Consider the following 11967-nt stretch of genomic DNA (forward strand, 5'->3'; position numbering starts at 1 on the left):
TCTGCATCAATACTGCATTTCATTCTTTTCACCCTTTCCCTGTACAAACAGGCTCCAATAATGAGTAGCTACCACATAAATAAGAATGCCCCATTTCTTGGGGCGACATTTTACAGTTTACACAGTCCGTCTCATTTGATCACCAGCATATACTGCGTAGGGGGGTTCCCTCCCATTTTGCAGATGAAAAAACTGAGGCTGTGAAGATAACCAGCAAGTTAAGAGCTAATGCCAGGGCGCAAAGCCCGGTTTTCTACACCACATCGTGTGTCCTTCCAGCACACGTGAGGTCACGGTTGGGAAGTGGGCTGCTCCCCTCTGTGGCTGCATCTGCTGATGCGGTCAATGCACGATGTTGAAAAGCTTTGCATTTCGGACGGCATTTTTGTTAGGGCAGAGGCCTGTGCCTCCAGCAGCGTGACTTAGGAAGTCACATGTTAACTGTCTGATCTACGTTTCTCAGAAACATGCTCTTCTTGCAGAGGGACCCTTGGGCCGTTACCTGGTTAACATTTGCACATTGCTGCAGGAATTCATTAGCTTGAAAGGAACATGATTATAGCAGTCACACTTGAAAACAGAAGGTGGGACATTAATTATTAACAAAAGATCACGGAAAAGATAGAGCACAGAATTATTAGCGGAGCTGTTGGGACTGTGAGGACAGAATAGAGTTCATGCGCCATCTGAGGAGCATAAAAGGCACTGTTCCTGCCCTCGCTGGTTTGGCTCAGCGGATAGAGCGGCAGCCTGTGGACTGAAGGGTCCCAGGTTCAATTCCGGTCAAGGGCATGCACCTCGGTTGCAAACTCCAACCCCAGCTGGCGTGGGCTCATGCGAGAGGCAACCAATCAATGTGTCTCTCTCACATCAGTGTTGCTCTGTCTGTCTCTCCCCCTCCTTTCCACTCTCTCCAAAAATCAATGGAAAACAGGGTGATCATTAACAACACCCCTACAAGAGCGCAGTGGAAAGAACGACCTGCTACGCTCATTCAGTTATGACCCTCATACTTACTTAGATGTATTGAGCCATTCCAAAATCCAGGAGGTGGCAGATTCACGCTTGGTCAAGGCACCAGCATTTACTTGCAATCCAATAAATTCAACCAATCTTTGTTAAACACCCATGGTGGGTAAAGGTCAAAGCTACACTCTTGGGGTTCTGGTGAGGAGCAGGATGCAGGGCTGCCCTTAGTACTACAATCATTCATTGGGGAGAACCAAGATAATACTCAAATCCCCAGACTGCAAGAATGGATATCTCTGAAGACTTGGGCAGCTACTAGAAGAGAAGAGACAATATTGGAAGAGCCTATTGGAGGTCAGGAGCAAAATTAACATTTCCTGAGCACCTTCCATGTGCCAAGTACTGTGCCAAGAGCTCAGTGTTATCTAATTGAATTCTTGTAGCACAGCAAATCTATGAGATGGGTTATTATGCCCATTTCACAGATCAGCAAACTGAGGCTTGGTGGGCTAACTTACCCAAAGTCACACTGGTAAGTGGCAGAGCCAGATTTATACCTGGGGGCCCCCAGCTGCAAAATAAGAAGAAAGAAAACCCATTCATACCTGCCTCCTCCTACCCCTTCTGTCATCCTTCTCTCTCCTGGGACACACCTCACCCCTCATCTGTGTTACACCGTCCTATCTCTGGAGAGCTGGGGCAGAAAATTGAGTTCCTGGTTCTAAGGATGACATCAAGGTTTCTCTGTAGCATTTATGACCCTCTTGTGTTTTCCATTTTCAAAATGGATATAGTCTAGGGCAGTGGTTGGCAAACTCATTAGTCAACAGAGCCAAATATCAACAGTACAATGATTGAAATTTCTTTTGAGAGCCAAATTTTTTCAACTTAAACTATATATGTAGGTACATTGTTATTAACTTAATTAGGGTACTCCTAAGGCTTAGGAAGAGCCACACTCAAGAGGCCAAAGAGCCTCATGTGGCTCACGAGCCGCAGTTTGCTGACCACGGGTCTAGGGTATGCCCTGAATGCCAAGTTCAATGGTAATAACAGAATTTCTACAGGAGAAGCTCTGGGAGCAATCTGGTTGGAGGGGAGATGGGAGGGACTAAGAGAATTTTCTTGAAACCTTTTATAAGAGTGCTGTGACTTCTCATGGAACTAGGATTGATCACCAAAAAATTGACATAATAGCTAATAGGTAATTAATAAAAAATACACACTTAGCTCACAAATTAAATTAATAAAAATGTATACTTAGTACATAAAAAAGCAAAGTTAAGTGAGTTAAAGAGAAGAGCAGGAGCTGAGGAGTTTTTCTTTTTAACTTTATTTTTTTTACATTTCTTACCATCCATCAATTATTCCCTAGCAAGGCGGTACCGCGTGGTGGTGGAATGTTGGCTCCAAAAGTCAGACCATATGCGTTTGAATTCTGGCTCCATCGTTTACTGGGTCAGATTGGGGAAGTTACTTAATGTCCTCCCACCTTGTTTTTCTATCTATAAAATGAGGATACTCACAGTACCTTCCCCACAGTGCTGTTGTATTAAATAGTACTTGCACAGCATTTAGCATGAACATTCTCTATAAATGTTACTTAGTATTCCCTATTGTGCCATCAGCCTGAGGTTTTACAACACATGCTTTATAGATTGTTTTCCCTTGATTAGTTCTTGTTTGGAATGACCTTGGAGGCGATGGCTGTTGGAGATTAGGAGAAGCTGAAGCTACTCCTCCAAACCACCTTCTCGGTACTTTGACCAACTTTAAGTAGGTTTTACAGAGAAAAGATATCATTAGCAAATAGCAAAGCATCAATAGCAGATTTAAAAAAACACTTAAAGTAATCATTATTCTTCTGAGCCTCAGAAATTGAAATAAAATTAAAAATAGATGATGTGCCTGACCGGCTGGCTCAGTGGTTGAGCATCAACCTATGAACCAGGAGCTCACGGCTCAATTCCCAGTCAGGGCACATGCCCGGCTTGTGGCTCAGTCCCCAGTGTGGGGCGTGCAGGAGGCAGCCCATCAACGACTCTCTCTCATCATGAATGTTTCTGTCTCTCTCTCCCTCTTCCTTCCTCTCTGAAATCAATAAAAATATATTTTAAAAAAAGAAGAAAAAAAGATGATGTGATAGCATTGAACTTAAGGAAAAAGCTGAGAAATAAGCACTGAATCAACATAAACTTTAAATGCATTAAAGAAAGTATGGACTTTCTCATCAAATTTGCATGGGGAGAAACGGACATGGGAAAGCCTTCAGCTTTGCTTTGGACATCATCATACAACACCACAGTATTCTCTTTGCCATCAGCTGCTCTCCCAACACCCCCTTTTCTATCGCAATTGCAAGAGGCCGGCAGAAGCATCTGAAGAGCTAGGAGAGGGAGAGATCAGCCCTCCTGCAATCTGCTCACGTGGAAGCATTTCCCCGCGGCTCTGCGTTTACAGAATCTTATTTGCGTAGAAGTACTGCAGGAGCTCGGGATGGTAGAGGCTCTGAAAGAAATCAGCAGAGGTCCCCGTGAGGGAGGGCGTTACCAAACCTCCCCACTACAGAATGAACAGGCCGTGTCCAGTGCAGACCACGGGCACAAGCGACCTGCAGATTCCCGAGGCATCATTGCCCGTGTCCATCAAATGACCTGGACGGGAACTGCCAATAGAGCTTGTGTATTATCTTCCAGGCGTTTTGTCACTTACATTGCATTATGGGTCAATTACAATCGAAATGTGAGCGCTTGATCAGGGGCAAACTCCTGGTGTGCCCGGCCACCTTCTGCATTAACACGGGCAGCAGGGACCTGTGGGAGGTTTCTCTCCTGCCCCCACCCCACCCTCACTCACCAGCTGCCTACAGAGCTTGGGGTTCCTTTGATCGTCCTCACTCTGGAAGCTGCGCTCCTTCCTTTGCCTCAGGTAGGGAGAACAGGCTCGGAATGTGGTTTTGCAAGCCTGAGAAAGAGAAGATTCCCGTCTCATGGCCCAAAATATTAGGGAAATTCTTTTTATCTTTTCAATCCCAGTGTACATTCAATGTTATTTTGTATTGGTTTCAGGTCTACAGCATCGTAGTTAGACAATCTTACACTTTACTAGAGAATTCTATAATCCCGACCAAGGAAGAGGATGGCACCCAGTCGGGCCTGGGGTCCCTGAGAGTGTGAAAGTGACTTCCAGGAAGTTTGAAACCTTGAACCTTAAAGGATTTATGCTTATAAAACGACCATGTCTATCATTTGGGGCTGGTGGGAAGGGCATAGCTTTGTAGGTTACCACAGCCTTTGTTATTGTCCCATCAAAAGTGGCACTGGATTCCTAAATTTAACCCACCTAATATTTCTCCCCCCGCCCCCTCCCCCGCCTCTCTCTCGGAAGAAAAGTGGTTTTGTGGGACCCTTTGCTCCCGGTGGTTTTGACAAACTCGCCCTGTCCCACTCCAGAGCATCCCCACGGCTGATCCAATGCTGTTGGGACACATTTTCTCCAAGAATGAAACACAAGTTCCACAGGGAATTGAGAAGCCAGAGGTAGGAAGTCTATATTAGGTGCAGTGACAAAAGCTAACAGGCATGAATAAATGTCTCATTATGGGGACTGCCCGTGGCTTAAACCTGAGCTTCTCTGCCCCACCCTGCATTAACCTGAACTCATCTCACACTGCCGGGTGCTGGGAGTGGGCAGTGGGGCAGGAGCACATGGGAAAGGACACTTGCTCAGAGCGAGGTTACACGTGGAGGAGACACTTTTCCCAGGATTCACGTGGAAGGGCTGCTAAGCGTTTGTAACTGAACTGGCAGGAGCTGAGAGTCTGGCGCGTCAGGACTCCCTGTAGGAAAGGCAGGGAGATCTTTTGCGGTCGATGGGAGAGTCACGAACTTACCTTGGCAACCTGGGGATTTCTGTCCTGTAAATGGATCAGGAGGGAATCTTGAGTCTGCTTAACTTGATTGGTGAAAAATTTCTTCCATTTCCGCCCAGCAAAGGCAGGCAATTGCCCAAACAAGACAAAGGCCGAGTATCTCAGGCTGTCATTCTCCTGCGGGTTCCCCATGAGCAAAACAACAAAACCCAGGTCAGTGGGAAAAGTCAACTGCATCCGAGAAAACCACAGCATATTAGAGGGGTCCGTTAGATCCAGGCCAAAGCACTGGTCGGCTGGGGTGGGATGAGGTAGGAAGGGCCTGAATGAACCTCTTCACCAGCAGACAAGAAAGAGGACTGGACTTGGGGATCACTAGTGCTACTCTCAGCTTCCCAACTTTTTTTTTTCATTACTTATTGATTTAAAGATAAAATACATTTACATGGTTCAAAATTTTTAAAAAAGGTTTATTTTAAAAAAGTAGGTCTCACCCTAGCCTGGTGGTTCAGTTGGTTGGAGCATCCTCCCATACGCCAAAAGGTTGCAGGTTGGATTCTCAGTTAGGGCTCAGACCTAGGTTATAGGCTTGATCCCCGGTCAGGACACTTATGGGAGGCAACTGATCAATGTTTCTCTCACACATTGATGTATCTCTCTCTCTCTCTTCCTTCCTCTCTCTCTAAATATCAATTTTTTAAATGGGCAGAGGACCTGAACAGACACGTCTCCCAAGAAAATATACAAATGGCCAACAGATAAATGAAACTAGTGGCCCAGTGCATGAATTTGTACACATTGAAAGGAAATTAATTAGAAGAAATATTTTCATATCACTATTTGCCCTTTCTCTATAATAGAAGTGTCAACCAAATTTACAATCGACAATGACAGATGGAAACACACGTGTGCAATTGGCACCAGCGAGAGCTTTATATATATATATATATATAAACTTGCTTAATTAGACCTGCTTTCTGATTTAGCTAAACTTTTTCCAGCCCAGTGAAGCACCCCAACTTCTCTTTCAGGTAATTGTCAGCAACACAGCAGTAAATATTAACACGAAGCAGATTATTATTGGAGATCATCCAGGGAGAACAAAAGGTAAAATATTTAACCGCAGCAGTGTTTGACTATATTCTGCGCAGTGAGAAAACCTGAAGTCATTTTCAAGTTCCACCATTTCTTACTTCTTTTCAGTCGGGTCAAGTTTCTAAGCTTTCTCAATCTCTGTTTTCCAACTAATGAAAAGAAAATAGGATTCCACCAAGTCTCCTCTCTACCTACTCCAGGACTTCTGTGAAGATCAAATGAGATGAGGCACGGGAAAATGCTTCACAGACATTTGGTTAAAGTCGTGTTCCTGGGCTGAAGAAACTGCAAGGAGGCTAGTCGCTAGGGAGAGGAAGCAGGCGTTGCTACGTGATGTCATTACCCGGCGCCCACAGCCACCGTTTCTGGGCTGGGCTGGGTTGTGGGCCACATTTTTCGCCATGGGGTCTCAGCAGTGTTGGCTGTGATTTGGTGGGGTGTCTCTCCACGGTGGTAGCGGGGCCTGTGTCCCACTTTGGGGAAGCCAAGTGTTGCTTTGTCGGCGCCAGGTCCGCGGTGCCATTTCTCTGTAAATGGCCAGTGCACATCACAGCAGCTCCTGTGTTGAGTGTCTGCTCCCTGGTGGTCAGTGTGCATCATAGCGACCGGTCAGACGGTCGGACACTTACCATATTAACCTTTTATATAGAGAGATGATGCTTAACTCTACTAGCTATTAGGGAAATGCAGGTCAAAACTACAATGAGATACCACCTCACAACTGTTAGAATGGCTATTATCAACAAGACAAGTAATAACAAGTGTTGGGGAGGTTGTGGAGAAAAGGGAACCCTCATTCACTATTGGTGGGTATGTACAGTGGTACAGCTACTATGGAAAACAGTATGGAGTTTCCTCAAAAAAGTTAAGAATAGAGTTGCCATATGACCCAGTAATCCCTCTTCTGAATATCTACCTGAAAAAAATTGAAAACATTTATTCCCAAAGATATATACATCCTTAAGTTCATTGTAGCATTATTCATGGTGGCCAAGATATGGAAACAACCAGTGTCCTTTGGCAGATGATTGGATAGAGAAGATAGGTACATATATACAATGGAATACTACTCAGCCATAAGAAAGGATGAAACACTGCCATTTGTGACAACATGGATGGACCTTGAGAATATTATGCAAAGTGAAATAAGTCAGTCAGGAAAAACTAAAAACCACATGATTTCACTCATATGTGGGATATATAACTGAAACGCATAGACACAGACAACAGTTTGGTGGTGACTAGAGGGAAGGGGGGTGAGGGGTAATAAAGGGTAAAGGGAGACAAACATAGGGTGACAGAAGATGATTTGACTTTGGGTGGTGAGCACACAATGCAATATACAGAAATGTACTCTTGAAACCTATGTAATCTTGTTAAGCAATGTCACCGCAATAAATTTAATTTTTTAAAAAGATTTGTTAGTAAATAAGTGAATAATAGAGATCTTGTTCCCTGAGCAATACCCAGGCCTCACATTTCCAGCCCCAATTTGGTTTTCATAACCTGTAATTTTTCTGAGTCATCTCACTTACATCATCTAGTAGAGTCCTGGTCTGAAGAGTGATGTCTATGAAGAAGGAGCCCAAACCTTTCCCTTGGATCTTGCCCAGGATGATGGTCAGAGTCTTCAGACTCTCGTGGATGACTTCCGAACTCATGGGATCATACAATCCATGCACCAGCAGGTCTAGGACAACTTTCTTATACTTTCTCACCTGTTATCAAGGTTTAAATAGCATTAGTAGCACAGGAATTGCTCCCCGTGAGTTGTAAAGCAACTCCACTTCTAATTGTACAATAATCTAGGACTATCTTCAGGATCTACCACAACAACTCTCATCAAAATACAAATGCTTCAAAAATAAATAAATAAATAACAAATGCTTCCATTCACCTGACCCAAGAGCCCAAGTCAGTCTTAGAAGAAGATCACAGAGTGATCTGGAGCGTGGCCCATGGGTGGATGAGGTTAGGCAGGGCGTGCCAAGGAGGGGGTTGGACTGGATAATCTAGGTTTCTGAGGCATACTGGGGACAAGATGAAATGGTCACTGAAGTTGACAGATGCTAAACGAAGAGATGCTAAACAAGAACAAATTATTAGAAAATAATTTGAATTTACCAAAGTGGTGATGTCCAGCTGTGTGTTGATCCTGCCTGCAACTCTTTCCCAAGGCTGAGAATACTGAGGTGTGCTGACCCCAAATGAGTATGTCCTTGTTCGATCTCCTTCCCCTGAGTGTGGGAGGAACTGGTGACTTGCTTCTAGCCTCTTATTGAATACTAGAGGCCTGGTGCATGAAATTCATGCAAGGGGCTCGGCCCTCACAGTCCCGGCTGCCTCATGGCCCTGCCCCCCGCCCACTGGTCATTCCAGAAGGTCATTCCAGAAGACTGTTCCAGAAGGTCGTTCTGCCATCTGGTCTAATTAGCATATTAGCTCTTTATTATATAGGACTAGAGGCCCAGTGCACAAAATTTGTGCATGGGGGGTCCCTCAGCCCGGCCTGCACCCTCTCCAATCCGGGACCCCTCAGGGGATGTCCTCCTGCGGGATCGGTCCTAAACCGGCAGTTGGACATCCCTCTCGCAATCTGGGACCACTGGCTCCTAACCGCTCACCTGCCTCCCTACCTGATCACCCCTAACGACCTCTGCCTGATGACCTGATCACCCCTAACTACCCTCCCCTGCTGACCTGATCGCCCCTAACTGCCTCTGCCTCGGCCCCTGCCACCGTGGCTTTGTCTGGAAGGATGTCCAGAAGATGTCTGGTCTAATTAACATATTACCCTTTTATTAGTATAGATGATAACACTCATGGGATGTCATTCCCATGGTTACTTACATTACATAAGACTCCTTCTTAGCAGAGACTTTGCTGACCTTGAAGAAGTAAGCTACCATGTTATGAGTGGGCGCCTCTAGGAGCTAAGGGTGGCCCCCAACTGACAGCCAGCAAAGAAGCAGGGACCTTTGTCCTACAACTAGAAGGAAGTGAATTCTCCCAATGGCCCTATAAGCTAGGAAGAGGACTCCCTGCTTCAGAAAGGAATGTAATCTGGCCCACACGTTGATTGCAGCCTTGCAAGAGCCTGGACAGAGGACCCAGCTAAGCTGTACCTGGACTCCTGACCAAGGAAACGGCAAGCTAATAAATGCTAGGTCTGTGGTGACCTGTTACACAGCAATAGTAACTAGTGCCTGAGGGACCATAGCCCAGTCCTGGGGACTCCAGGCCACCTTCCCTTCCTACCTTGTCGGGGTTTTCACAGGCCATGGTTCCCAGGCCTCTCACTGCCATGTGACGCTTTTTAGCACTGGGGTCCCGGGCTCTTTCTGCCAAGATGTAAAGCACATTCTTCAAATGCTCCCTCTTCTGGAACCTCAGTTTCCAAGAGACCTGGGTAGTGAGTCAGAATGTATCGATTTGGGAGTGTTCAGAGTCATACCCAACCCCAACCCCAATCCCTTCCTCTAGAGAAAATCCTGTGTTGCCAGCTCAATTTTACACATTCTTTCTCCATCTGAAGACACCTGACTTTTTTGCTGGAAATACAGGTGGGAGCAAAGTAAGTTTATAGTTGTTTGTATGGAAAATAATAACAATAATGAATAAATAACAATACAAGAATGAACTCTGGGTTTCGTATACTCACAACTATACTAAACCTACTCTTGCCCCACCCTCTATATTTATAGTTTGATCTACATAATGAAGAAATTGATGGGGGGGGGGGGAAAAAAAAAATAATGCAGCCCAGCTGGTGTGGCTCAGTGGTTGAGTGTTGACCTATGAACCAGGAGGTCATGGTTCAATTCCTGGTCAGGGCACATGCCCGGGTACAGGCTAGATTCCCAGTAGGGGGCGTGCAGGAGGCAACTGATCAATGATTCTCTCATCATTGATTTTTATATCTCTCTCTACCTCTCCCTTCCTCTCTGAAATCAATAAAAATATATTTTTAAAAAATGCAGACCTGGTGTTGATGATGGTTTGGGGGAACTAAGAACAGAGGTGTTCTAGGCCAGAGGAGGGCTTGATAGAACTGAAAAGAAAAGGGGATGGGGAAGAGTTGGTGTGAGCTGAGAGTAGGGAGCCCTTTGGCAGGACTAGGTTCTCTGTATTCCTCCCATCTCAGAAAAAAGAGCTTCCTGGAAGCTTCTGCCTCCTCCGCCATTTTTTCTGCTCTACTTTATAGCTAAACACCTTGAAAGTCATGCCTATACTTGCTTTCTCCACTTCCTCTCCATTCTCCCTTGAAGCTTCTGCAGTCAGGTTGATGGACTCCCTTCCCCAGGCCGCAATATGGCTAAATCCAAGGGTCAGTGTTCAGTACTCATGTTACTCAACTTCCCAACAGCCTTTGATGCAAGAGCAACGCACATCTACAAATGTTTCAGGGCACCTGCAGGATGTCCCACCCCAGAATGCACACATCTGAGCAACTTACAATTAGGAAAATAAGTGCAGAGAAATGAAAAATTGGGCAATGCTTTGTGGCCAATGCAGAAACCTGTACTTCAAGGACTGAACTTGAAGTGACTGCGGATCAAGAGATGGGTTACCTCTGCAGTGAGCCTCTGAGCCCTGAGACCAGGAAGGCCCTGGGTTCTGCACAACACAGGACATGGCAACACGTCCTGGAGTCAGAACCAAGACGATGCAAGATGCATATGAGACCAAGAAAAAGCCACCTCTTCACCATCCTTAGCAATGGGCTGCGGTGGGGAGCTGGACACGGGATCGGCAGCCTTATTTGGGTGATTACCACGTCTCGTCATTATCTCTGGATATTCATTTTTCAGTCTATATTTTTATTATTAATTTCACAGCAAGCTATATTCATCTCAACTCATCTTGTGACTCTATAAACATTCTCTCTGTGTTTAAAGAACTATCATCAGACATTTTTTCAGAAGAAGGAACCTCAGTGGAGCCAGCTGGACTAGTGCAGACCAGGCCAGCACACAGGTTACACAGTGGCTGCTGGGAGGGACATTTGTTCACAATATTTTGTGTCAGACCTTGGAAAAGAAAGACATCATTGGAGTCCCTTTCTTCTTGGGCAATGCGGTGGGCATAGAAAGGGGCTGGCCCAGGATTCTTCTCTGTGTTTGGTCCATGGAGCTAAAAAAAAAAAAAATCATTATTATATGAGCCACTAACATTCTTCAAAGCCTTATCATTAACAAGCATCATCATACATAGTGTTGTATCGGGTAAGAATATGAGGAAGCAATATCCCTGAGGCCCGTCCTTAGGAACCTATCACCTTGTTGAGGAGATTAAACAGTCACATAAAATGATAAAGAGCAATCTGAGGCAGCTCAAGGGGAATCACAGTACAGGGTTCAAGACGGTCTGCCCTGGTTCCCGGCCCATCCCACAGCCTTATAGTATCAGAATCACCAAAGAAATAAAATACAGATTCTGGGCCCCACCCATGGAGTTGAAGTGAAAAGTAGCCTGAAAAATTCTTTAAGGCTCCCCAAGAATGTAAATTGGTTCTGCTTTTTAGGGGAGATTTTAATATCTCTTACAATGTTTAAACTGTACCTATCTTTCTGCAAATCTTTCATCACTGACACATCATACACTCAGAGATATTCACAAAGGATAGGCAACGGAGCTTTGTAATGAACAACATACTATAATGTCCTTAATAGTACTAGAAAGAAATTACACATATATACTACAACTATACAACTATAGGATGGCTCCTATGCAGCCTTTAAAACAATATTGTGCAGTCTACGTGTGCTTAAGTGATCTTCAACATATACTGTTGAGTGAAAAGTGAAAATCAGTGTGTAAGTGGGCTAACATCTGTGTAATCACAAAATGAGGGAGGAAACCAATATGGACATGTATGCTTGCATATGCATAGAGCAGGGGAGAATATCCAAGAGACTTGAACAAAAATTGCATCCAGGTAGAAATCTGAGCAACTGAGGTAGGAGGGAGACTCACTTTTTTCACTACTTTAAAAAAAAAATATATATATATATATATATAGTTTGTCATTT

The 11967-nt window shown here is 44.8% G+C and overlaps 1 protein-coding gene across 4 annotated transcripts in view; it reads right to left on the reverse strand.

The window, feature by feature from the left end:
• Positions 1-3086: 3086 nt before the first annotated feature.
• Positions 3087-11967, reverse strand: part of MRO (maestro) — an 18105-nt gene continuing 9224 nt past the window's right edge. For all 4 annotated transcript variants that reach the window (XM_005866254.2, XM_005866251.1, XM_005866253.1 and 1 more), the window contains exons 3-8: positions 10966-11068; positions 9194-9340; positions 7471-7653; positions 4862-5017; positions 3826-3933; positions 3087-3477 (exon numbers count right to left, since the gene is read on the reverse strand). In XM_005866254.2, coding sequence (XP_005866316.1) covers positions 3424-3477; positions 3826-3933; positions 4862-5017; positions 7471-7653; positions 9194-9340; positions 10966-11064 — 747 coding nt within the window. In that variant the 5' untranslated portion in view covers positions 11065-11068 and the 3' untranslated portion in view covers positions 3087-3423. The remainder of the gene's footprint in view (positions 3478-3825; positions 3934-4861; positions 5018-7470; positions 7654-9193; positions 9341-10965; positions 11069-11967) is intronic.

The sequence above is a fragment of the Myotis brandtii genome, unplaced genomic scaffold (assembly GCF_000412655.1).
Source record: "Myotis brandtii unplaced genomic scaffold, ASM41265v1 scaffold226, whole genome shotgun sequence".
Taxonomy (NCBI): domain Eukaryota; kingdom Metazoa; phylum Chordata; class Mammalia; order Chiroptera; family Vespertilionidae; genus Myotis; species Myotis brandtii.